General features: G+C 43.5%; 1 protein-coding gene across 2 annotated transcripts in view; it reads left to right on the forward strand.

Annotated features, from left to right (window-relative positions):
* The window catches only part of LOC311105906 (AP-2 complex subunit mu), a 47,810-nt gene extending 23,222 nt beyond the window's left edge, over nt 1–24,588 (forward strand). For both annotated transcript variants that reach the window (XM_084148135.1, XM_084148134.1), the window contains exons 5-12: nt 3,259–3,341; nt 4,268–4,403; nt 13,751–13,898; nt 17,730–17,861; nt 17,979–18,114; nt 18,488–18,585; nt 21,417–21,528; nt 21,717–24,588. In XM_084148135.1, the coding sequence (XP_084004261.1) occupies nt 3,259–3,341; nt 4,268–4,403; nt 13,751–13,898; nt 17,730–17,861; nt 17,979–18,114; nt 18,488–18,585; nt 21,417–21,528; nt 21,717–21,851 (980 nt within the window). In that variant the 3' untranslated portion in view covers nt 21,852–24,588. The remainder of the gene's footprint in view (nt 1–3,258; nt 3,342–4,267; nt 4,404–13,750; nt 13,899–17,729; nt 17,862–17,978; nt 18,115–18,487; nt 18,586–21,416; nt 21,529–21,716) is intronic.
* Nucleotides 24,589–27,776: the final 3,188 nt, after the last annotated feature.

Below are 27,776 nucleotides of genomic sequence, written 5' to 3' on the forward strand. Positions count from 1 at the left end.
GTAAGTTACGGTATTAAGACTAAACAGGATGTGCTCTTAGGCCTACAGCTCCATGGTGGTTATACAAGGCTGCTATACTAAGACTACTTATGATAATGACATCACTTATTATTATTTTTATTTTTTTTCGGACAATTTGGAACAGTGTAAACAACACTAAATAAATCATAATTAACACCAGAGAGGCTGTTCTATCAAAAAATAGTTTAAAGCCTTTATTACAGCAAAGCAAAGATTAAATACAGCCGAATTTGTGAAATTGTTTACTTGACATGTCGTTGCGTGAGGCTTGGTGCTCACGGAATCAGTAGGCTATTAAACAAACACTCAAACAGGCAACAGAAGCAGGATCTGTCATATTTCTGTAGATACAGTGCCTTCGGAAAGTATTCAGACCCCTTGACTTTTTCCACATTTTGTTACGTTACAGCCTTATTTTAAAGTTGATTAAATAAGTAAAAATCCTCAGCAATCTACACACAATACCCCATAATGACGAAGCAAAATATTTTTTTTTGACATTTTTGCAAATGTATTAAAAATAATAAACAGAAATACCTTATTTACATAGGTATTCAGACCCTTTGCTATGAGACTCAAAATTGAGCTCAGGTGCATCCTGTTTCCATTGATCATCCTTGAGATGTTTCTACAACTTGATTGGAGTCCACCTGTGGTAAATTCAATTGATTGGACATGACTTGAAAAGGCACACACTTGTCTATATAAGGTCCCACAGTTGACAGTGCATGTCAGAGCAAAAACCAAGCCATGAGGTCGAAGGAATTGTCGTTAGTGCTCCGAAACAGGATTGTGTCGAGGCACATATCTGGGGAAGGGTACCAAAACAGTTCTGCAGCATTGAAGGTCCCCAAAAACACAGTGGCCTCCATCATTCTTAAATGGAGGAAGTTTGGAACCACCAAGGCTCTTCCTAGAGCTGGCTGCCCAGCCAAACTGTGCAATCGGGGGAGAAGGGCCTTGGTCAGGGAGGTGACCAAGAACCCGATGGTCACTCTGAGTTCCTCTGTGGAGATGGGAAAACCTTCCAGAAGGACAACCATCTCTGCAGGACTTCACCAATCAGGCCTTTATGGTAGAGTGGCTAGACGGAAGCCACTCCTCAGTAAAAGGCACATGACAGCCCGCTTGGAGTTTGCTAAAAGGCACCTAAAGGACTCAGAAACAAGATTCTCTGGTCTGATGAAATCAAGATTGAACTATTTGGCCTGAAAGCCAAGCATCAAGTCTGGAGGAAACCTGGCACCATCTCTACGGTGAAGCATGGTGGTGGCAGCGTCATGCTGTGGGGATGTTTTTCAGCAGCAGGGACTGGGAGACTAGTCAGGATCGAGGCAAAGATGAACGGAGCAAAGTACAGAGAGATCCTTGATGAAAACCTGCTCCAGAGCGCTCAGGACCTCAGGCTGGGGTGAAGGTTCACCTTCCAACAGGACAACGACCCGTAGCACACAGCCAAGACAACGCAGGAGTGGCTTCGGGACAAGTCTTTGAATGTCCTTGAGTGGCCCAGCCAGAGCCCGGACTTGAACCCGATCGAGCATCTCTGGCGAGACCTGAAAATAGCTGTGCAGCAACGCTTCCCATCCAACCTGACAGAGCTTGAGAGGAGCTGCAGAGAAGAATTGGAGAAACTCCCCAAATACAGGTGTGCTAAGCTTGAAGACTCGATGCTGTAATCGCTGCTAAAGGTGCTTCAACAAAGTACTGAGTAAAGGGTCTGAATTCTTATGTAAATGTGATATTTTATTTGTAATACATTTGCAAAAATTTCTAAACCTCTTTTTGCTTTGTCATTATGGGACATTGTTTGTGGATTGAAGAACATTTTAGAATAAGGCTGTAACGTAACAAAATGTGGAAAAAAACAAACACAGCATTCCACAGTAAGAACATCATACCAAAGGTCAAGCATGGTGGTGGTGGTGTGGTTTGGGGCTGCTTTGCTGTTTCAGGACCTGGACGACTTGCCTTAATAGAAGGAACCATTAATTCTGCTCTGTATCAGAAAATTCTACAGGAGATTGTCAGACCATCCGTCTGTGAGCTGAAGCTGAAATGAAAATAGCTCAAAAGCAACACATTGGAAGTTTTGGAATGGCCTAGTCAAAGTCCAGACCTTGGTTGGAGTCATTGCAGCTAAAGGTGGCACAACCAGTTATTGAGTGTAAGGGGGCAATTACTTTTTCACACAGGGGAATTGGGTGCTACATAACTTTGTTTATGAAATAAATATGTAATTGTGTTATTTGTTCACTTATGTTCCCTTTATCTAATATTAGGTTTTGGTTGAAGATCTGATAACATTCAGTATCACAAATATGCAAAAGTAGAGAAAATTAGAAAGGGGGCAAATACTTTTTCATAGCACTGTAGATAGTATTTTCATTGATAAAAAACAAATATACTCTCACAAGTAATCGAATACTAAAATCTGTTCGGATATTTGAATAACTGTGCCCATCCCTAGTGTGTGTGTGCTCAATTGCAGCATATTATTTCCCCCCTCGGTTTACAACAACCTAACAAACTTTATAGGTATTCCACACAACCGTCATGCCACATCCTGAAGTGGTTCTCTCGTGCCGCGGTCAGCCTTTCTGCTGTGCTGTTGTTTTTTTCGGTTTAGATTTTTGTGAGTTTTAAGCAAGAAAATCTAAACCTAAAGAAAATATAGCGCCGGCAGATGTCTAGGTGTGCTGTGTGACGGTGACAGACATTGCAGACTTGCTAATATCCACTCAAGATATTGGTGATATTATTATGATTGCTTTTCTATCTTTAAAAAGTTTTTTTTTGGAAGAGATAGTGAGATAGGATGATAGTGGTGAAAGGTGGAGAGGTTGTGTCTAAGGCAGTAGGTTAATGACCTGCCGGCACAGTAGCCATTATCCCTAGACCAGCCAGGCCACATATTGGTTTTCTTTTAGGTGAATAGCAATATACAGAAAATGCAGCAGTGGAAATGTACAACTTTTGTACAACTTTCTTCTGACCTATGCTGTGATGATGTTTGGGGAAGACGACTGTGTTTGAGACTAAAAGAGGGTAACTGTTCGAATCAACCCCTCTCCTCCCCTGCAACCATTTCCCAGATCGTCGCTCATGTTCAATACGGTCTCTGAATTTACCTGGTCAAGTAATGGTTACATAAAATAAGATGGTGTTTCTTTGTGAGGCCAGCTGGTGAGCTCATAGCAGAAGTGTGTGGTCTCACGGTCACCTTGCCTCTTGTAGAGATCCTGGACTTTGGCTACCCCCAGAACTCGGAGACTGGCGCACTGAAGACCTTCATCACTCAAACGGGCATCAAGAGCCAGGTGGGCACCATGACAATTATTTTAAGATATCTCTCATATCCAGTTTGGACTGCGTGGTAGTCACACAGTAGTATACCTTTTCAGCTGTTGATGTTGGGCATGAGGGATTGCTCCAGTTAGAGCTGATGATAGTGATGAATTCGATGTAGACTTGTGTAATGTCTTTTTTCTCTCGCTCGCTCGCTCTGTCTGTGTGTCTCGCTCTCTCCTCTCTCTGTGTCTCGCTCTCTCCTCTCTCTGTCTGTGTCTCTCTCTCTGTGTGTCTCGGTGTCTCTCTCTGTCTCTCTCCTCTCTCTGTGTGTCTCTCTCTCCTCTCTCTGTGTCTCTCTCTCTCCTCTGTCTGTGTCTCTGTCTCTGTGTGTCTCTCTCTCTCTGTCTCGGTGTCTCGCGCTGTGTCTCTCTCTCCTCTCTCTGTGTCTCGCTCGCTGTCTCTCTCTCCTCTCTCTGTGTCTCTCTCTCTCCTCTCTCTGTGTCTCTCGCTCTCTGTGTCTCTCTCTCCTCTCTCTGTGTCTCGCTCTCTGTCTCTGTGTCTCGCTCTCTGTCTCTCTCCTTTCTCTGTGTCTTTGTGCTCCGTGGCTGCCGTTTATCCCTTGGTCATTTCATTCTCCAGCACCATGTGAGTACTCTCCCTTTTTGATTGTTTGTTTAAAGGCTGTTTTACATCTTGCACAGCGGGGTGACTGTCTCCTTACGGATATATCAGCAACATATTGCTGAGTCCAACTTGACATATTGAGTTGTCGTTGGAATTATCCAGGTGAAAAGTGTTTCAGACATAACAATCTGACATTCTCGTTTTCGCTCTTCTCCTACTGTTCGTTCCTCTGTCTCTCCCCGATCTCTGTCCATCCTTCTTCCTCCCTGTCCTTTTCCTCGCTCCCCTCTTTCTGTCCATCCCTCATTTTCCCCCTCTCTCTGTCCACCAGTCCAAGGAGGAGCAGTCTCAGATCACCAGTCAGGTGACTGGGCAGATCGGCTGGCGTCGCGAGGGCATCAAGTACCGTCGCAACGAGCTTTTCCTGGACGTGCTGGAGAGTGTCAACCTGCTGATGTCTCCACAAGGTAATACCGATGTGTGAAGTGTGTGTTTTGCAACAAGGACTTTGTAACACTGCTGTACTGAAACAAATCAACAGAGACAAATGTACACTGGACTCGGGTCTTGGGCCTTGCTTGAATTAATACATTTTATTGGACATGTTTAAAATTCATATAAAGGTCACTAATTCATGTGAGGACAACAATACTTACATAAGAATGATAGAGAATTTAAAAACAATGAAGTCTACCAACTTATTTCCATTGTGGCCCTCGTTATCATGTGGGCAGCAAGACAGTTTGGGCAAGACTGGCTGTGCATTGGGCAAGACTGGCTGTGCATTGGGCACTTCTAAGGCACTTCACATTCGTTACAATTGGAAAATACATACAATACATTGAGCTCCAAAAGAATTGTGACAGTGATGCACTTTTTTTTGTTCTGGCTCTGTACGCCAGCACTTTGGATATGAAATGGTATAATGACAGATTGGTTGAAGTGCAGACTGTCAGCTTTAATTGGAGGGTATTTTCATCCATATCGGGTGAACCGTTTAAATTACATTTACATTTTAGTCATTTAGCAGACGCTCCTATCCAGAGCGACTTTACAGTTAGTGCATACATTTATTTTTTTCATACTGGCCCCCCATGGGAATCGAACCCACAACCCTGGCGTTGCAAGCGCCATGCTCTACCAACTAAGCTACACGGGGCCTGTCTAAATTACAGCACTTTTTTTAGGGGACCAAAAGTATTTGGACAAATTCACTTATGTTTATTAAAGTAGTCAAGTTTAGTACTTGGCCTATATTCCTAGCACGCAATGAATACATCAAGCTTGTAACTCTACAAACTTGTTGGATGCTTTTGCTGTTTCTTTTGGTTGTTTCAGATAATTTTTTGCCCAATAGAAATGAATGATAAATAATTATTGTAAATTAGAATATGTTTCTAAACACTTCTACGTTAATGTAGATGCTATTATGATTACTGATAGTCCTGAATTAATCGTGAATATTAATGAGTGAGAAAGTTAGACTTACAAATATCTTACCCCCAAGACATGCTAACCTCTCACCATTACAATAACAGAACAGGTTTGCATTTTTGGGGGGGGTATGATATTTGTGCGTCTCACTCATCATTATTCACTATCCGTAATCATGGTAGCATCCACATTAATGTAGAAGTGTTTAGAAACGTATTTTATAGCCCTCTAACCAATTGTACTATTATGTGTGTTTTTTCGCGTTTTGTTATTTATTCTGTACATAATGTTTCTGCCACCGTCTCTTATGACCAAAAAGAGCTTCTGGATATCAGGACAGCGATTACTCACCTCGTATTGGACAAAGATTTTTTCTTCAACGAGTCGAACGCAAAGGATATTCTACAGACACCCGACAAGGCCCAAATCCCCGTCATTCGCATGAGAAAGAGACAGAGATATCGTGGACGTAGGTCGGGGTGCCTTGTAAGGATCCGACGGCTAGCGAGTAAACTGCCTCTTCCATCAATCCTATTAGCCAATGTTCAATCATTTGAAAACAAATTGGACGACATAAGATTAAGGTTATCCTACCAACGGGACATTAAAAACTGTAATATCTTATGTTTCACCGAGTCGTGGCTGAACGACGACATGGACAACATACAGCTGATGGGATATACGCTACATCGGCAGGATAGAACGGCTGACTCTGGTAAGACAAGGGGTGGCGGTCTATATTTGTAAACAACAGCTGGTGCATAAAATCTAATACTAAGGAAGTCTTGAGGTTTTGCTCGCCGGAGGTAGAGTATCTCATGATAAGCTGTAGACCACACTATTTACCAAGAGAGTTTTCATCTATATTTTTCGTAGCTGTCTATTTACCACCACAAACCGATGCTGGCACTAAGATTGCATTCAATGAGCTGTATAAGGCCATAAGTAAACAGGAAAACGCTCATCCAGAGGCAGCGCTCCTGGTGGCCGGGGACTTTAATCCGTTGTACCTCATTTCTACCAGCATGTAAAAAAACTCTAGACCACCTTTACTCCACACACAGAGATGCGTACAAAGCTCTCCCTCGCCCTCCATTTGGCAAATCTGACCATAATTATATCCTCCTGATTCCTGCTTATAAGCAAAAACTAAAGCAGGAAGCACCAGTGACTCGGTTAATAAAAAAAGTGGTCAGATGACGCAGATGCTAAGCTACAGCACTGTTTTGCTAGCACAGACTGGAATATGTTCCGGGATTCTTCAGATAGCATTGAGGAGTACACCACATCAGTCACTGGCTTCATCAATAAGTGCATTGATGACGTTGTCCCCACAGTGACCGTACGTACATACCCCAACCAGAAGCCATGGATTACAGACAACATCCGCACTGAGCTAAAGGGTAGAGCTGCCGCTTTCAAGGAGCGGGACTCTAACACGGACGCTTATAAGAAATCCCACTATGCCCTCCAACGAACCATCAAACAGGCAAAGAGTCAATACAGGACTAAGATTGAATCGTACTACACGGGCTCTGATGCTCGTCGGATGTGGCAGGGCTTGAAAACTATTAGACTACAAAGGGAAGCACAGCCGCGAGTTGCCCAGTGACACAAGCCTACCAGACGAGCTTAATCACTTCTATGCTCGCTTCGAGGCAAGCAACACTGAAGCAAGCATGAGAGCATCAGCTGTTCCGGATGACTGTGATCACGCTCTCCGTAGCCGATGTGAGTAAGACTTTTAAGCAGGTTAACATTCACAAGGCCGCAGGGCCAGACGGATTGCTAGGATGTGTACTACGAGCATGCACTGACCAACTGGCAAGTGTCTTCACTGACATTTTCAACATGTCCCTGACTGAGTCTGTAATACCAACATGTTTCAAGCAGACCACCATAGTCCCTGTGCCCAAGGACACTAAGATAACCTGCCTAAATGACTACCGACCCGTAGCACTCACATCTGTAGCCATGAAGTGCTTTGAAAGGCTGGTCATGGCTCACATCATCACCATTATCCCAGAAACCCTAGACCCACTCCAATTTGCATACCGCCCCAACAGATCCACAGATGATGCCATCTCTATTGCACTCCACACTGCCTTTCTCACCTGGACAAGAGGAACACCTACGTGAGAATGCTATTCATTGACTACAGCTAAGCGTTCAACACCATAGTGCCCTCAAAGCTCATCACTAAGCTAAGGACCCTGGGACTAAACACCTCCCTCTGCAACTGGATCCTGGACTTCCTGACGGGCCGCCCCCAGGTGGTAAGGGTAGGTCACAACACATCTGCCATGCTGATCCTCAACACAGGGTCCCCTCAGGGGTGCGTGCTCAGTCCCCTCCTGTACTCCCTGTTCACCCTTGACTGCATGGCCAGGCACGACTCCAACACCATCATTACGTTTGCTGACGACACAACAGTGGTAGGCCTGATCACCGAAAACGATGCGAGCCTATAGGGAGGAGGTCAGAGACCTGGCTGTGTGGTGCCAGGATAACAACCTCTCCCTCAACGTGATCAAGACAAAGGAGATGATTGTGGACTACAGGAAAGACGAGGCTGTAGTAGAACAGGTTGAGAGCTTCAAGTTCCTTGGTGTCCACATCACCAACGAACTATCATGGTCAAACACAACAAGACAGTCGTGAAGAGGGCACGACAAAGCCTATTCCCCCTCGGGAGACTGAAAAAAATTGGCATGGGTCCTCAGATCCTCAAAAAGTTATACAGCTGCACCATCGAGAGCATCCTGACTGGTTGCATCACCGCCTGGTATGGCAACTGCTCTGCCTCCGACCGCAAGGCACTACAGAGGGTAGTGCGTACGGCCCAGTACATCACTGTGGCCAAGCTTCCTGCCATCCAGGGCGTCTATACCAGGAGGTGTCAGAGGAAGGCCCTAAAAATTGTCAAAGACTCCAGCCACCCTAGTGATAGACTGTTCTCTCTGCTACCACACGGCAAGCGGTACTGGAGCGCCAAGTCTAGGTCCAAAAGGCTTCTTAACAGCTTCTACACCCAAGCCATAAGGCTCCTGAACAGCTAATCATGGCTACTCTGACTATTTGCACTGCCCCCCCACCCCACCCCATCCCCTTCTTTTACACTGCTGCTACTCTGTTTATTTATACATAGTCACTTTAACTCTACCCACATGTACATATTACCTCGACTAGCCGGTGCCCCCGCACATTTTCTCTGTACCGCTACCCCCCAGTATATAGTCTCCCTACTGTTATTTTATTTTACTGCTGCTATTTAGATATTTCCTTTTATTTTTTACTTAGCAATTTTTTACTTAACACTTTTTTTATTTTCTTAACCGACAATGCAGTTTATTTTTTATTTTTTGTGTTTTTTTTAAAGGGCTTGTAAGTAAGCATTTCACTAATGTCTACACCTGTTGTATTTGGCGCATGTGGCAAAAATACAATTTGATTTGATTTCTTACAATAAAAGTGACTCTGAAATGACATTCAATTATTTACCGTTCATTTGTATTGGGCACAAAATAATATGAAACGCAACCAAAACAAACAGCAAATGCATCTAAGAAGTTTGTAGTGAGAGACAGAATAACAACAACAGAATCCAGAAAAACGCATGTCAAAAATGTTATAAATTGATTTGCATTTTAATGAGGGAAATAACTATTTGACCCCCTCTCAATCAGAAAGATTTCTGGCTCCCAGGTGTCTTTTTATACAGGTAACAAGCTGAGATTAGGAGCACACTCTTAAAGGGAGTGCTCCTAATCTCAGTTTGTTACCTGTATAAAAGACACCTGTCCACAGAAGCAATCAATCAATCAGATTCCAAACTCTCCACCATGGCCAAGACCAAAGAGCTCTCCAAGGATGTCAGGGACAAGATTGTAGACCTACACAAGGCTGGAATGGGCTACAAGACCATCGCCAAGCAGCTTGGTGAGAAGGTGACAACAGTTGGTGCGATTATTCGCAAATGGAAAAAACACAAAAGAACTGTCAATCTCCCTCGGCCTGGGGCTCCATGCAAGATCTCACCTCGTGGAGTTGCAATGATCATGAGAACGGTGAGGAATCAGCCCAGAACTACACGGGAGGATCTTGTCAATGATCTCAAGGCAGCTGGCTCCATAGTCACCAAGAAAACAATTGGTTACACACTACGCCGTGAAGGACTGAAATCCTGCAGTGCCCGCAAGGTCCCCCTGCTCAAGAAAGCACATATACAGGCCCGTCTGAAGTTTGCCAATGAACATCTGAATGATTCAGAGGAGAACTGGATGAAAGTGTTGTGGTCAGATGAGAAGAAAAATCGAGCTCTTTGCCATCAACTCAACTCGCCGTGTTTGGAGGAGGAGGAATGCTGCCTATGACCCCAAGAACACCATCCCCACCGTCAAACATGGAGGTGGAAACAATGCTTTGGGGGTGTTTTTCTGTTAAGGGGACAGGACAACTTCACCGCATCAAAGGGACGATGGACAGGACCATGTACCGTCAAATCTTGGGTGAGAACCTCCTTCCCTCAGCCAGGGCATTGAAAATGGGTCGTGGATGGGTATTCCAGCATGACAATGACCTAAAACCAAGGCAACAAAGGAGAGGCTCAATAAGACGCACATTTAGGTCCTGGAGTGGCCTAGCCAGTCTCCAGACCTTAATCCCATAGAAAATCTGTCGGGAGCTGAAGGTTCGAGTTGCCAAACGTCAGCCTCGAAACCTTAATGACTTGGAGAAGATCTGCAAAGAGGAGTGGGACAAAATCCCTCTTGAGATGTGTGCAAACCTGGTAGCCAACTACAAGAAACGTCTGACCTCCTGTGATTGCCAACAAGGGTTTTGCCACCAAGTACTAAGTCATGTTTTGCAGAGGGGTCAAATACGTATTTCCCTCATTAAAATGCAAATCAATTTATAAAATTTTTGACATGCATTTGTCTGGATTATTTTGTTGTTATTCTGTCTCTCACTGTTCAAATAACCCTACCATTAAAATTATAGACTGATCATGTCTTTGTCAGTTGGCAAACGTACAAAATCAGCAGGGGATCAAATACTTTTTTCCCTCACTGTAAGTGAATTTGTCCCAATACTTTCGGTCCCCTAAAATTGGGGGACTATGTGTAATTTCTAAACTGTTCACCCGATATGGATGAAAATGACAGTCTGCACGTTAAGCTCATAGTCATTGTATCGTTTCAAATTCAAAGTGCTGGAGTACAGAGCCAAAACAACAAAATATGTGTCACTGTCCCAATACTTTTGGAGCTCACTGTATATATACAATCACATAGACTAGACAAGGTCAGTGATCCAATGATCTATCATGACCTCACATTACAAAGGCTAGGCTACTAGGGCTTTACAGTTGTATATAATATATTGGCACCCTTGCACTTTTCGTAAATATTTCAAATAAGTTGAAATTGAAAAACACTGTCTCCACACCATGTTATTGGATTTTCATCATTGCAGAACAATTTTTATGTTTGTGAACTTAAGTTTACAATTTTAATTTAGAAAATAATGACAAATGGCATGGACAAAATTATTGGCACCCTGGAACTAGTACTTGGTTGCACAGCCTTTGGCCAAGATTACTGCAGACAAACGCTTCAATGAGCTTGCTGCACCTTTCTACTAGCAATTTGGCAGCCGCAAACTGCTCTAATTCATTTTTGAGAGGTGCCCTCCACCAGCTGCTGTTTTCAGATCTCACCATAGGTTTTGGATGTGATTTGGACTCTTCGCTGGTCACTCCAGAGTAGTCCAGCGTTTCTTCTTGAACCATTCCTGGGTCCTTTTTGACGTGTGTCCTGCTGGAAGACCCACAACCTTCAATGGAGACCCAGTTTTTGGACACTGGGTTGAACATTGGACTCCAAAACACCTTGATAATCTGCTGATTTCATGATGTCACAAATTATTTAAGAAAAGGGCAAGGGTGCCAATATATTTGGCCGCAACTGTATATACACTGCTCAAAAAAATTAAGGGAACACTAAAATAACACATCCTAGATCTGAATGAATGAAATAATCTTATTAAATACTTTTTTCATTACATAGTTGAATGTGCTGACAACAAAATCACACAAAAATTATCAATGGAAATCAAATGTATCAACCCATGGAGGCCTGGATTTGGAGTCACCCTCAAAATGTAAGTGGAAAACCACACTACAGGCTGATCCAACTTTGATGTAATGTCCTTAAAACAAGTCAAAATGAGGCTCAGTAGTGTGTGTGGCCTCCACGTGCCTGTATGACCTCCCTACAACGCCTGGGCATGCTCCTGATGAGGTGGCGGATGGTCTCATGAGGGATCTCCTCCCAGACCTAGACTAAAGCATCCGCCAACTCCTGGACAGTCTGTGGTGCAACGTGGCGTTGGTGGATGGAGCGAGACATGATGTCCCAGATGTGCTCAATTGGATTCAGGTCTGGGGAACGGGCGGGCCAGTCCATAGCATCAATGCCTTCCTCTTGCAGGAACCGCTGATACACTCCAGCCACATGAGGTCTAGCATTGTCTTGCATTAGGAGGAACCCAGGGCCAACCGCACCAGCATATGGTCTCACAAAGGGTCTGAGGATCTCATCTCGGTACCTAATGGCAGTCAGACTACCTCTGGCGAGCACATGGAGGGCTGTGCGGCCCCCCAAAGAAATGCCACCCCACACCATGACTGACCCACCGCCAAACCGGTCATGCTGGAGGATGTTGCAGGCAGCAGAACGTTCTCCACGGCATCTCCAGACTCTGTCACGTCTGTCACGTGCTCAGTGTGAACCTGCTTTCATCTGTGAAGAGCACAGGGCGCCAGTGGCGAATTTGCCAATCTTGGTGTTCTTCTCAAATGCCAAACGTCCTGCACGGTGTTGGGCTGTAAGCACAACCCCCACCTGTGGACGTCGGGCCCTCATACCACCCTCATGGAGTCTGTTTCTGACCGTTTGAGCAGACACATGCACATTTGTGGCCTGCTGGAGGTCATTTTGCAGGGCTCTGGCAGTGCTCCTCCTGCTCCTCCTTGCACAAAGGTGGAGGTAGCAGTCCTGCTGCTGGGTTGTTGCCCTCCTACGGCCTCCTCCACGTCTCCTGATGTACTGGCCTGTCTCCTGGTAGCGCCTCCATGCTCTGGACACTACGCTGACAGACACAGCAAACCTTCTTGCCACAGCTCGCATTGATGTGCCATCCTGGATGAGCTGCACTACCTGAGCCACTTGTGTGGGTTGTAGACTCCGTCTCATGCTACCACTAGAGTGAAAGCACCGCCAGCATTCAAAAGTGACCAAAACATCAGCCAGGAAGCATAGGAACTGAGAAGTGGTCTGTGGTCACCACCTGCAGAACCACTCCTTTATTGGGGGTGTCTTGCTAATTGCCTATAATTTCCACCTGTTGTCTATTCCATTTGCACAACAGCATGTGAAATGTATTGTCAATCAGTGTTGCTTCCTAAGTGGACAGTTTGATTTCACAGAAGTGTGATTGACTTGGAGTTACATTGTGTTGTTTAAGTGTTCCCTTTATTTTTTTGAGCAGTGTATATATGACAATGTATGCATATTTAGCAGTGTGGTATAGTGCCGGTGTGGCCACTAGAGGCTGCCACCTGCCTGTTTTTAATGTGTGAGAAGGCTTCTCTTCTATAACCTTACATAAGTGTATCACTACCTCATAATGAACCGGTTACCTGCCTTCTGTGTTGCTCCGTGTTAACCTCTCCCTCTGCTCCAATCAGGTCAGGTGCTGAGCGCCCACATCTTGGGCCGCGTGGTCATGAAGAGCTACCTGGTAACCTCTCCCTCTCTCCAACCAGGTCACGTGCTGAGTGCCCACGTCTCGGGCCGCGTGGTGATGAAGAGCTACCTGGTAACCTCTCCCTCTGCTCCAATCAGGTCAGGTGCTGAGCGCCCACATCTTGGGCCGCGTGGTCATGAAGAGCTACCTGGTAACCTCTCCCTCTCTCCAACCAGGTCACGTGCTGAGTGCCCACGTCTCGGGCCGCGTGGTGATGAAGAGCTACCTGGTGTAACCTCTCCCTCTCTCGAATCAGGCCAGGTGCTGAGTGCCCATGTCTCCGGCCACGTGGTGATGAAGAGCTACCTGGTAACCTCTCCCTCTGCTCCAATCAGGTCAGGTGCTGAGCGCCCACATCTTGGGCCGCGTGGTCATGAAGAGCTACCTGGTAACCTCTCCCTCTCTCCAACCAGGTCACGTGCTGAGTGCCCACGTCTCGGGCCGCGTGGTGATGAAGAGCTACCTGGTGTAACCTCTCCCTCTCTCGAATCAGGCCAGGTGCTGAGTGCCCATGTCTCCGGCCACGTGGTGATGAAGAGCTACCTGGTAACCTCTCCCTCTCTCCAACCAGGTCAGGTGCTGAGCGCCCACGTCTCGGGCCGCGTGGTGATGAAGAGCTACCTGAGCGGCATGCCAGAGTGCAAATTTGGCATGAACGACAAGATCGTCATCGACAAACAGGGCAAAGGGGGCGCCACAGATGAGGCGGCGGGCAAGAGGTGAGTGGGCAACGGGTGTGGCCGGCTTTAGACATTTAGATTTGAACTGTTTTTATTTGATTGATTTGCCAGCAGCCTCTGAAGCTAAGCAGGGTTGGTCCCTGGATGGGAGACCAGATGCTGCTGGAAGTGGTGTTTAAGGGCCAGTAGTATACAGGACCAGTTTGGACACACCTACTCATTCCAGGGTTTTTCTTTATTTTTACTATTTGAAAATAGTAAAAAATAAAGAAAAACCCTTGAATGAGTAGGTGTTCTAAAACTTTTGACCGGTAGTGTATAGCCCAATGCCCCAGGGCAGTGATTGGGGACATTTCCCTGTGTAGAGTGCCGTCTTTCAGATGGGACGTTAAACGGGTGTCCTGGCTCTCTGTGGTCGCTAAAGATCCCATGGCACTTATCGTAAGAGTAGGGGTGTTAACCCCGGTGTCCTGGCTAAATTCCCAATCTGGCCCTCATACCATCATTGCCACCTAATCATCCCCAGTTTCCAATTGGCTCATTCATCCCCCCTCCTCCCCCTGTAACTCTTCCCCAGGTCGTTGCTGTAAATGAGAATGTGTTCTCAGTTAACTGGTAAAACAGTGGCCCAAGTAGTCTTAGATGTGAGGCTAGAAATATAGATATAGAAGTAGATTAGAATATACACTACCAGTCAAAAGTTTGGACACCTACTCATTCAAGGGTTTTTCTTTATTTTTTACCAGTTTTTACATTGTAGAATAATAGTGACGACATTCAAACTATGAAATAATACATATTTTCATCAAGGATCTCTCTGTACTTTGCTCCTTTTCTCTGTTCATCCTTCCCTTGATCTTGAATAGTCTCCCAGTACCTGCAGCTAAAAAACATCCACACAGGATGGTGCCAGGTTTCGTCCAGACATGACACTTGGCATTCAGGCCAAAGAGATCAATCTTGGTTTCATCAGACCAGAGAATCTTGTTTCACGTGGTCTGAGAGTCCTTTAGGTGCCTTTTGGCAATCTCCAAGCGGGCTGTCATGTGCCTTTTTACTGAGTGGCTTCCGTCTGATCACTCTACCATAAAGGTCTGATTGGTGTAGTGCTGCAGAGATGGTTGTTCTTCTGGAAGGTTCTCCCATGACCAAGGCCCTTGATTGCTCAGTTTGGCTGGGCGGCCAGCTCTAGGAACAGTCTTGGTGGTTCCAAACTTCTTCCATTTAAGAATGATGGAGGACCTTCAATGCTGCAGAAATGTTTTGGTACCCTTCCCCAGATCTGAAGAAACATCTCAAGGATGATCAATGGATACAGGATGCACCTGAGCTCAATTTCGAGTCTCGTAGCAAAGGGTCTGAATACTTACAGTTGAAGTCGGAAGTTTACATACACCTTAGCCACATATATTTAAACTCAGTTTTTCACAATTCCTGACATTTAATCCTAGTAAAAATTCCCTGTTTTAGGTCAGTTACGATCACCACTTTATTTTAAGAATGTGAAATGTCAGAATAATAGTAGAGTGATTTATTTCAGCTTTTATTTATTTCATCACATTCCCAGTGGGTCAGAAGTTTACATACAATCAAATAGTATTTGGTAGCATTGCCTTTAAATTGTTTAACTTGGGTCAAACATTTTGGGTAGCCTTCCACAAGCTTCGCACAATAAGTTGGGTGAATTTTGGCCCATTCCTCCTGACAGAACTGGTGTAACTGAGTCAGGTTTGTAGGCCTCCTTGCTCGCACACGCTTTTTCAGTTCTGCCCACACATTTTCTATAGGATTGAGGTCAGGGCTTTGTGATGGCCACTCCAATACCTTGACTTTGTTGTCCTTAAGCCATTTTGCCACAACTTTGGAAGTATGCTTGTGGTCATTGTCCATTTGGGAGACCCATTTGCGACCAAGCTTTAACTTCCTGAATGATGTCTTGAGATGTCGCTTCAATATATCCACATAATTTTCCTTCCTCATGATGCCATCTATTTTGTGAAGTGCACCAGTCCCTCCTGCAGCAAAGCACCCCCACAGCATGATGCTGCCACCCCCGTGCTTCACGGTTGGGATGGTGTTCATCAGCTTGCAAGCGACCCCCTTTTTCCTCCAAACATAACGATGGTCATTATGGCCAAACAGTTCTATTTTTGTTTCATCAGACCAGAGGACATTTCTCCAAAAAGTAAGATCTTTGTCCCCATGTGCAGTTGCAAACCGTAGTTTGGCTTTTTTAATGGCTGTTTTGGAACAATGGCTTCTTCCTTGCTGAGCGGCCTTTCAGTTTATGTCGATATAGGACTCGTTTGACTGTGGATATAGATACTTTTGTACCTGTTTCCTCCAGCATCTTCACAAGGTCCTTTGCTGTTGTTGTGGGATTTATTTGCACTTTTTGTGCAAGTATGTTCATCTCTAGGAGACAGAACGCGTCTCTTTCCTGAGCGGTATGACTGCTGCGTTGGCCTATGGTGTTTATACTTGCGTACTATTGTTTGTACAGATTAACGTGGTACCTTCAGGCGTTTGGAAAATGCTCCCAAGGATGAACCAGACTTGTGGAGGTCTACAATTCTTTGGCTGATTTGTTTTGATTTTCCCATGATGTCAAGCAAAGAGGCACTGAGTTTGAAGGTAGGCCTTGAAATACATCCACAGGTACACCTCCAATTGACTCAAATGATGTCAATTAGCCTATCAGAAGCTTTTAAAGCCATGACATTATTTTCTGGAATTTTCCAAGCTGTTTAAAGGCACAGTCAACTTAGTGTATGTAAACTTCTGACCCACTGGAATTGTGATTCAGTGAATTATAAGTGAAATAATCTGTCTGTAAACAATTGTTGGGAAAATTACTTGTGTCATGCACAAATTAGATGTCCTAACCGACTTGCCAAAACTATAGTTTAACAAGAAATGTGTGGAGTGGTTGAAAAACAAGTTTTAATGACTCCAACCTAAGTGTATGTAAACTTCCGACTTCAACTGTATGTAAATAAGGTATTTCGGTTTTTTATTTGCAATAAATGTGCAAACATTTCTCAACCTGTTTTTGCTTTGTCATTATGGGGTATTGTGTGTAGATTGAGGAATATTTTTTCTTTAATCCATTTTAGAGTAAGGCTGTAACGTAACAATGTGGAAAAAATCAAGGGGTCTGAATACTTTCTGAATGCACATGGCTTGTTACTTTGTTCATAATTTTCCATCACCTTCTTTTTTATGAAGTTCTTTCGTGGCATGATGTTTAGAGTGCTAAGATTTTAAGTGTCAAGCTCTGTGTGTTTTTTTTCTTCCCCTCCTTGATTAGTTTTATTTTATTTTCTCCCTCTCTGTGCTGGACCTCAGTGATTTGGGGGGCAGGTAGCGTACATCACTCACACGGTCAGACTGCTCTCTCCATCCTCAGTCTGCCTCAATCTGCCTCTGTGTGCGTCTGTCTTGTCTGTCCATCGTTTTGTCTACACAGGGTTGCGTTCAGTACAGAGCAATGTTGTATGTCTGATTTTCTGACAAGTAGATTTGGACGTAGTGTTCATAATCAAATGTTGCATTCTTCTGAACGCAACAGACTGACCAGGCAATTAGTGTCGTAGTGTCTGGCTTGCATGCCTCTACTGTTTTGTGTGTTTTTGTGGATTTGAGCATGAAGGAGTTCAGTGTGTGCATCAGCTCTAAATTGAAATGCTTACTCTTCGTACATTTCTGTTAGACGTTAATCTCACTGTCATCTATTTTGTACTGTCTTAATGTCTGTGTGTTATGATTAGGCTAGGTTTCCCCTCCTTCAGTGTGTGTGTGTGTGTGTGTGTGTGTGTGTGGCCCTCTTGTCCCCTTTAAACACCTCTCTCTCTCATCTCTCTCTCTTAGTGGCGGTGGTGGCGGTAAGCAATCCATAGCCATTGACGACTGTACATTCCACCAGTGTGTGCGTCTCAGCAAGTTTGACGCTGAGCGCAGCATCAGCTTCATTCCTCCGGACGGAGAGTGTGAGCTCATGAGGTAACGAGCCTGTGTGATACTGACACGCATAAACACACACACACAACACACACATTCACACACAGGCTCTGACCTTATTTGTCTGTTTTGTGTGTGTTTGCCGCCTCTTCTCCTCAGGTACCGCACCACCAAGGACATCATCCTACCCTTCCGTGTCATCCCCCTTGTCAGGGAGGTGGGCCGCACCAAGCTTGAGGTCAAGGTGGTCATTAAGTCCAACTTCAAGCCCTCGCTTCTGGCTCAGAAGATTGAGGTATGGCAACAGAGGGATTTAAGGATACCATAGAGCCTTGGGCACAGTACCTGACCAGGTCGTGGTCATCATGGTCAGGTCGTGGTCATCATGGTCAGGTCGTGGTCATCATGGTCAGGTCGTGGTCATCATGGTCAGGTCGTGGTCATCATGGTCAGGTCGTGGTCATCATGGTCAGGTCGTGGTCATCATGGTCAGGTCGTGGTCATCATGGTCAGGTAAAAGTCCTGAAATGACACACTTTCGTAGTAGTGCTCTACATAGCCATTTCGGATGCACCCTTGGTTTTACCCATAAACTAATGAATGAGTGTTTGTAGATGGGGAATGGATCCACTGAACTGAATGTCTTTTCCCATGTTTTTACTACCCAGGTGCGCATCCCCACCCCTCTCAACACCAGCGGGGTCCAGGTGATCTGCATGAAGGGCAAGGCCAAGTACAAGGCCAGCGAAAACGCCATCGTCTGGAAGTAAGTTTTCCTCACTGTCGTTCTCAGGTTAGCCGTACCAGGGCCCTGTTTATTAGGGCACACATTGGAAAACATTACGCAACCGGGGAGAAAAACAGGAAAAATAGTAGGCCCTCCCTGTTTGAGTAAAAAAATTATGTTTCGTGCCTAATGAACTCCACCCAGGTTATGCGTCAGCCTGAGAAATGTGTACGCTTCGCAGTCATCTATAAACTACTGACCGAAAAAAGTTGCTAATTGCGTCACTCGTTAATTGGGGACTTTTTTCACGACGCGCAGAGTCAAGGGATCGATGATTGCTAACCAGGGCCGTCAGAGCTGCAAACTCTTGTTTTTATCAACTAAGCCGGGCTTCGATCTCGGCCTAAACGGATGCTAACTCAGCAGCAACATCGTCCTTCGCTAGCCACGCTGTTGACCTCACCTTAGCCGATGGCCTCAATTATAACAGCGTAGACATAATACCCACCCACAACGATTCAGAGGAAGATGATTGGCCCGTTAATATTTTTGACATTTGATTTAGAGAAATGGCAATTCAATTGAGGAGATCCAGATTGAGTGGAATTAAATTATTGTATCTATTTTTTAACTAAAATGAATTTAAGACGTGTGTGTGTTCGGGGGGGGGGGGGGCGGAATTTGGAATAATTTCACTATTCAAAGAAAAAAAAATTATATCCGAAATTTTTAAATATACAAATAGCTCTATTCTGTTGACCAATCAGAAAGATACAAAATACCACAACAGCAGACAGTGCAAATGTTTTCAGGATAGCTGGCTAACAGTAGCAGTGAAATATAAGTCTGATGTTCGCTATCATAGAACTGATTCTGTTTCAAGGAAAGTTTTCTGGTGAGTGTTTTACGTTGATCTGTGTCAGGTCCATTTGTGTGTGCCTGTAGGCTAATCACTATTTGTAGTGGGGGAAATAGCATACCGTTGTCAGGGCCGACCGGAGGGCTAAATGTGCTATGATAGTAAAATACCTTTTCATGTAAAACGCAACCCATAGCCCATGAGAAAGAATTTGCTTGAAAATAAAATGATCACTTTGTGCGTCCTCAGGACTGTAAACAATATACTGTCAAAGCCACGTGATGTCTGAAGCAGCAGTAGCTCAATGCGCCATAACATAATGTTTTATTAAATTAAGCATTTCAAATGTCATGGTATATCCTTGTTTGTAACAATGTAACATGGACAATTTAATTAAAGCCAAACTCCGTCCCAAATACATACATTTTTTTCTGGTTTAATATATCTCAATGTATAGATGAAAGATTAATTTGCCATTTGGGTCACTTCAAAGTGATAAAAATGAAGATTTAAGAAAAGTATAAATACAGAATTATAAGTACTTTGTTTACAAATTGCAGGTCAGATTGCTCCAGGTAATTATGATGCAGAGGCCTTTTGATAATGTCTCTCACACACGTTCTATCTGTTCCTCTGATCCATCCACGACTACAGCAACACGTCAACAATACATAGGTCAATATCTAGCTATATCCCTCTCATTACAAATGAGAATCATTATAAATGAGAGTTGAATTGTGGGCGATTTTCATTCAGCAAAGGATTGAGAATATTTTCCTAGCGCAACACTTGTTAGTTGGACCATATTTTAGACTCCTGAGCAAGACCAGTGTCCACATGCTGGACACTATGGATAATAATCACGAAAGCCAGCTCTGCTACTGGTATGTGACGCAAGCTAGTTAGCTAATTTATCTGGCTAGCATTGCTTGCAAATGTGTATAGCCTAACGGTGGGTGACTAGCCTACAGCCAAATAAACGTTAATGCACTTACTTGCAAACTTTGCTGGAGTTGCTAGCTGGCTAATTGTTTTTCTCTTGGATGTTGAGTTTAATATTGCAACCTTTTTGATGGTGAAATGTATAATTCAACCCTGCTATAGACTTTTCCTGGCAAGTGTTTGCAATGCAAGAGATCAAGTAGATAACGGCACTGCCGTTGCACCGCAGTAGGCGGCCTATATTGTTGAACTTGTCTATGTACGTTTATAATTATATATTTTACTGCTGTAATGTTCATAGCTGACTCCACTTGTAAATTGTAATTTTTATAATACAGTAGTGTAGCCTACATGCAAATGATTAAATACCTTACCTGGTTAAATAAAGGTGAAATAAATAAAATAAAACATGCAAATGAGAACACAGCTGTCTCATACTGACTGATCGAAGCGATGCTTGAGAACTCTTCGAGCACATTGTGACGTCTTGCCGGGGTTTGTTTACACAATGTCTTGCCTGGTATAGACTACCAGTCAAAAGTTTGGACACTACCTTGTCACAACACAACTGATTGGCCTAAACGCATTAAGAAGGAAAGAAATTCCACAAATTAACTTTTAAGAAGGCAACCTGTTAATTGAAATGCATTCCAGGTGACTACCTCATGAAGCTGGTTGAGAGAATGCCAATAGCGTGCAAAGCTGTCATCAAGGCAACGGGGGCTATTTGAAGAATCTCAAATATTAAATATATTTTGATTTGTTTAACACTTTTTTGGTTACTACATGATTCCTTATGTGTTATTTCACAGTTTTGATGTCTTCACTATTATTCTACAATGTAGAAAATAGTAAAAATAAAGAAAAACCCTTGAATGAGTAGGTGTGTCCAAACTTTTCACTGGTGTATATGTGTGTGTATATGTATGTGTGTGTATATATATATATACTCAGTGTGTTCGAATACAAGTGTTCGAATACTAACGACCGTTTGGATTAACCGTGCCCATCCCTAGTGTGTGCGCCTGTGTTTGTGCTGTGGAATGGTGTTAACTGTGTGTGTCTGCAGGATCAAGCGTATGGCAGGGATGAAGGAGTCTCAGATCAGTGCCGAGATCGAGCTGCTGCCCACCAACGACAAGAAGAAGTGGGCGCGCCCTCCCATCTCCATGAACTTTGAGGTGATTAGGGGTTTTATTTCCTTGACACAGTCATCTCTACTGTAGCCAGGTTCAAGATCAGTTTGTGCTCTATAGCCAACTCCTATGGTTGAATGACCCAGGTGTGCAAACATTTCTGTTCTGTCAAATACGGAACTCTCTCCCAGGTGTCATTATGGTCTTATTATGGTTCTGTTATGGTCTCCCAGGTGCCATTTGCTCCGTCCGGGCTCAAGGTGCGCTACCTGAAGGTGTTCGAGCCCAAGCTGAACTACAGTGACCACGACGTCATCAAATGGGTGCGCTACATCGGTCGCAGCGGCATCTACGAGACGCGCTGCTAACTGCCCCCTCGCGATCGGGTGGAAAAAGGGGCGCAACAGGGAGGAGGCTGGAACAAGGGAGGGCGCGAACGACAACAACATGGAATCGCTACCTTCCCATCGCTTCTGTTTTTTCAGTATTTTTTTCCAATGGGCTGACAAATGAAAACAAAACAACAAACAGGACCATGCTTTCAAAAGTATTGAAAATTATGAAATGATTAAACGCATGTATGTATAAATAATGCAAACGTCCTGTGGAGTACAAAAAATACCATCTGCATCTAAAGGGTCTTTTCCCTCTTTTAATCTAAACAAAAACTACATTCCACCCCCATGACATGTAGTTTCTTCATGTAGTCCTACTGAGCAGAGCCACATAGGGCTCTGGTCAAATTAAAGCCACAAGTTACATTACCATAGTAGTCTACTATTCCTCTACCCCATCTATTCCTCATGGCACTGAATTAGTGGACGACTGTCCCCCTTGCCCTTAACCACAGATCTAGGATCAGATTACGCACCATACCCTCAATCCTAATGTATTAGGAGGATAGAAAAAGTATCTGACCATGTGTCATTGGCTTAGGGGTAACTGCTACCCTCCCTCTCTTGATGCTGGCGTAGTAGTGTGTGTTGCTCTCCGGTTCTCCTGTCCCACCTCTCTCTCCCCAGCCCTGTCCCTGTATCTGTATATTTAGCCTAGTGAGTAGTTTGCAGCAGTATGCAGTGTAGATGCATCCATTAAGTGTCATGCCATTTTATACGTTTTGATTTGATAACACCCCGCCTTCCCTGAGTATATGAGTCATGAATCGTCATGTTTTTGTATTTAGTGCTTTGTTGTGCTGCTCTAAAGCTCTCTGGCCCCCATTCCATCTCGCTCTCTCGCTGTCTTTTCCTGCACTCAAGTCCTCTACTATTTCCAATAGCTATTAGTGTCATGATTCCTCTGTTGACGCAGATATAATAATGAAGATTTTTTTTATCTGTGGTTCCTGTCGTGCTGCAGAGATTCCTTCTGTGTGACCAAAATTGTCGGTTTTAGGAACAAACTAAATGAATCGACAATAAACTGAGAACGGGATACATCTCTCTGAATATAAATGTATCTAAACACATTTCTATATTGTATGAAGGGTGAAAATGTGCTATCGAGCAGAGCCAGTTGTTACTGTTTGTGTAGGAGACTCAGTTGAGCGGATCTCTGTGTGTGTGTGTGTGTGTTGCTATTCTTCCCCAGGACCACGATCTGCTCAACATCTTTTAGGAGTCTGGAATTCTGGCTGTAAATTCATTTGTTCTGATCCTGACTGGAATTCTGACCCTCCCATAAGCTTTACATTAGCATGGGTGGATTTCTTGGCCAGTTAGTTCACCCAAATTACAATGACATTGGTTTCCTTACCCTGTAAGCCAGTCTATGGACAAGGTATGACAACAACATGCTTTGGTTTAGTTTCCCTTGCACTGTTATCACATTGTAACGTTTTAGCATTTGTGGCACAAATCTCATTCAAGTCATTTGACCGATATTGGCATTTGTCGCGCATCAGTATGAAAAATGTATGCATTCACTAACTGTAAGTCGCTCTGGATAAGAGCGTCTGCTAAATCACTAAAACGTAAAATGTAATCATGTTCAAATCAATTTGAGATACATTTGGACATGATGTAGTCCCCTGTAGCTCAGTTGGTAGAGCATGGCGCTTGCAACGCCAGGGTTGTGGGTTCGTTTCCCACGGGGGGCCAGTATGAAAATGTATGCACTCACTAACTGTAAGTCGCTCTGGATAAGAGCGTCTGCTAAATGACTCAAATGTAAATGTAAAATAAAAAATGCTAATATCGGTCCCATGACTTAAATGGGATTTGTGCCCCAAATGCTAAAACGTTAGCAGGTGGAAACGGTGCCAGGGAGACTAAACCAAAGTATGGTTTGCTCTCATACCTTGTCCAAAGACTACTTACAGGGTAAGGAAACCAATTTGTAATTTGGGTGAACTATCCCTTTTAAGCTTCAATAACCCCCTATACTCCATGTGCACTGATCCCCCCCCCCCCCCATACAAAAATGTTGTTTACAACTTCTATTTGAAATCAGTGTAATGAAGGGATTTGTATTTATGGAACAATGGTGTGTGTTACCAGAGAGCGAGAGATGGGCTGCGTCCCAAATTACTCCCTATATAGTACGTTACTTTTAGGGTGTCATTTGGGACCGAGACTGAGTGCTAAACTCCTCTCAGCCTACTAGACTTGGACTGCCTGCATTTCAAATGAACATTTTTAAAACATTCCACCTTTCCGATGAGTGCGGCTTGAGATAGCATTCCTCTTCCTCCCATATTTCTTCTAGTTCAATCATGGCTCTTATGTGTATTAAACAAAGGCTATCAGATTGTCTGAGCAGTTGCAACATTCTCTTTTTCTCTGGCACTACGTTCTACTAATTAACACTAAAATTTGTTCTGCTAACTTCTGAAAAACCCTATTGCTCTGGCTCTCTGTAATGGCACACTATTCCCAAAACTCTAAAGGGCCTTGGCCAAAAGTACTGCACTATATAGGCAATAGGCCATTTGGGACCTAGTCTCTTTCTCTGGTCAATGCCCACTATGTCACCATGCCACACCGTGAGAGATGGGGAGGGAGAGTCCTGGGGGCTTGCCCCCTCCGCTTCAATGTTTCAATGGTCTCCATTTGGTAACTTTGTGACTGTCAAGGTAATTCCAATAAAAAGGTGTAACCAATGGAATTGTCTATTGACTTGTTTCTGTCTTGCAGTTAGTGCCTTCAGAAAGTATTCACACCCCTTGACCTTTTTCCACATTTTGTTGTTACAGCCTGAATGTAAAATTGATTAAAATAGTATTTATTTTGTCACTGGCCTACACTCAACAAAAGTGGAATAATTTTTGTATTAATTCATCAAAAGCTGAAATGTGTTGAGTCAAGTATTCAACCCCTTTGTTATGGCAAGCCTAAATAAGTTTAGGAGTAAAAATGTGCTTAAGTTACATAAGTTGCAAGGACTCACTCTGTGGGCAATAATAGTGTTTAACATGATTTTTGAATGACTACCTCATCTCTGTACCCCACACATACAATTATCAGTCGAGCAGTGAATTTTAAACAGATTCAACCACAAAGACCAGGGAGGTTTTTTAATGCCTCGCAAAGAAGAGCACCTATTGGTAGATGGGTAAAAAAAAGCAGAAATTGAATATCCCTTTGAGCATGGTGAAGTTATTAATTACACTTTGGATGGTGTATCAATACACCCAGTCACTACAAAGATACAGGCGTCCTTCCTAACTCTTCCTGCTCAGGGATTTCACCATGAGGCCAATGGTGACTTTAAAACAGTTAGTTTAATGGCTGTGATAGGAAAAAAAACTGAGGATGGATCAAAAACATTGTAGTTACTGTGAAAATGAGGAAGCCTGTACAGAATAAAAAAAATCCAAAACATGCATCCTATTTGCAACACGGCACTAAAGTAATACTGCAAAAAATGTGGCAAAGCAATTAACTTTGTCCTGAATAGAAAGTGTTGTGTTTTGGGCAAATCCAATAATTACTGAATTACTGAGTACCACTCTCCATTTTTTCAAGCAGAGTGCTGGCTGCATCATGTTATGTATATGCTTGTAATTGTTATGGACTGGGGAGTTTTTCAGGATAAAAAAAAACTGAACTGAACGGAATCCTAGAGGAAAACCTGGTTATCTGCTTTCCACCAGACACTGGGAGAGGAATTCACTTTTCAGCAGGACATTAACCTAACACACAAAGCCAAATCTACACTGGAGTCGCTTACCAAGATGACCGTGACTGTTCCTGAGTGGCTAAGTTACAGCTTTGACTTAAATCTGCTTGAAGGTCTATGGCAAGACCTGAAAATGGTTGTCTAGCAATGATCAACAACCAATTTGACAGAGCTTGAAGATGTGGAAAGCTCTTAGACTTACCCAGAAAGACTCACAGCTGTAATTGCTACCAAAGGTGATTCTGACATGTATTGACTCGGGGTGAAATACTCATCTAATCAAGATATATTAGTGTCCTATTTTTTATTTTATTTATTTTTTACAAATGTTAGAATGTTTGTTCCACTTGGACAGAGTATTTTGTGTAGATTGTTGACAAAAAATGACAAATCAATTTTAATCCCACTTTGTAACAAAACAAAATGTGTTGTGAGGGTTGTGAATACTTTCTGAAGGCACTGTATATTAATGTTTACACTAAACTATATATATATATATATATATATATATATATATATATATATTAAGCCATCAAATGTGTATAAATTATAATGATTATATATCATTTATAAATGGGGGGGGGGGACTCATTAGAAGCCTACCCACTACTTATGAATAATTAATGTGCTGTAATGTGTTAGCAAAGTGATTTTTCTGTCAAATTTAAAAGGAAACAAATTCAATGTTTAAGCGTGGTTGAGTGTTGTGTAGGCTAACTCTCTAATAGTGGGTTACTGACTTTGAAGTAAAACTGTGGGTATAAGCAAAGGCTTTAAGTATAACTATGTGGGGATAAGCTTTGAATGGGTTGTAAAGTGTTCGTAGGAAGGGGGTTATCTGGAAAAACGTGTGGAAGGTGGCCGTTTAGAAAAAATTGCTTGTGCAGTGTTGGTGTGGATGGACAGATTAATAAAGAGATGCGTAATTAAATTGTCATCTTTCAGGGCCCCATGAAAGATCTCCTGTCCAGCTTTTATTTTCCTCCTCCCTTCCCAGGGTGGATGACATCGTCAGGTTAGTTGGCCCCGAGTTCCGCAGCCAGACTCTGGGCACAGGGCCAAGTCCAGTGAGGGACGGAAGTTATGAGACCGCCATTCAGGTGCCCTTTATTAAAAAGTCTGTCTCTACAAAGCATATTTTTTTAAAGCTTTTTTTTTAACCTCATGTGAACCAAAGCGGACGTCTTAGGCTACTTTCTTTAGGTTTAGGTTTATTTGAACATCTTGGTACATGCAGACACGTACAGAAAATGTGATGTCATACAATATTGTGACGTCACGAGAGGCTACACAGCTTTCAGCGGGATTGCTCAAGTAGTGCAAGGAGACAAGGTTCAAACAAAACAAGGATTTTATTATAGGTCTTGGGAAATTAACGAAAATATAACAAAATTCTGTTCTCTTGTGGCTCTTTAAGGGTTAACAGTTCAGGGATGTCTCTTCCACATCCAAAATCATAATTCTCACTCGCTCAGATAACTTTTCCCCAGCCTTACTGTAGTCCACGTTGCAGCTAGTGGCCAACCCAGCAAAAAGTCCTTCCAAATGTCTCTCACGTATTTCCACAGGTGCATATATCCAAAGGTGAGTATTTCCCAAAGGTAAGTATCTCCAAATCCTTATATTCCTCATGGAAGTGGACGTGCAGCACTCTTGTCCTCCAGAGAGCCCAGGTTGGAGACTGTGTTTCTTCACCCCCCACACACTCCCTCAGTGTGTCTCTTCCCTTCCAAAACCTTCAGCTCATCAGCTCCTGATTTGTTTCAGCTGCGTGGGAAGATTGGCCATAGAGGGGTGGAGTTCCCGACCATACCAGCAGATGGAGCCATAGCTGTCTGGGTTTGCAGCCACCTCAGGGGGATGTAACGTCCCTCCAGGACACAGCCTCTCGTGACATCACAATATATAAACACAAGTTAAAATATATACTTTTAATGCGTTAATCCTTTTGATGTGTGTTAAAGAGTAGTAGTTTTACAGCATTTAAAAATGTGTGATGGTCTCTGACGGTTCTTACAGTATCCCTCATCTCTCATTTCTGGTTTTGTGTCCGGGCAATTTTAAGTTAAGCGTAGGCCAGCAACTAGTTAACTTTCTCAGTCAAAAAAGTGATTAATTGATCATAACCCTTAAGAAAAAAGATTGCAGTCAGAGTGCAGTATAACTGCAGTATG

Source organism: Coregonus lavaretus (assembly GCF_964263955.1).
Source record: "Coregonus lavaretus genome assembly, chromosome: 30".
Classification (NCBI taxonomy): domain Eukaryota; kingdom Metazoa; phylum Chordata; class Actinopteri; order Salmoniformes; family Salmonidae; genus Coregonus; species Coregonus lavaretus.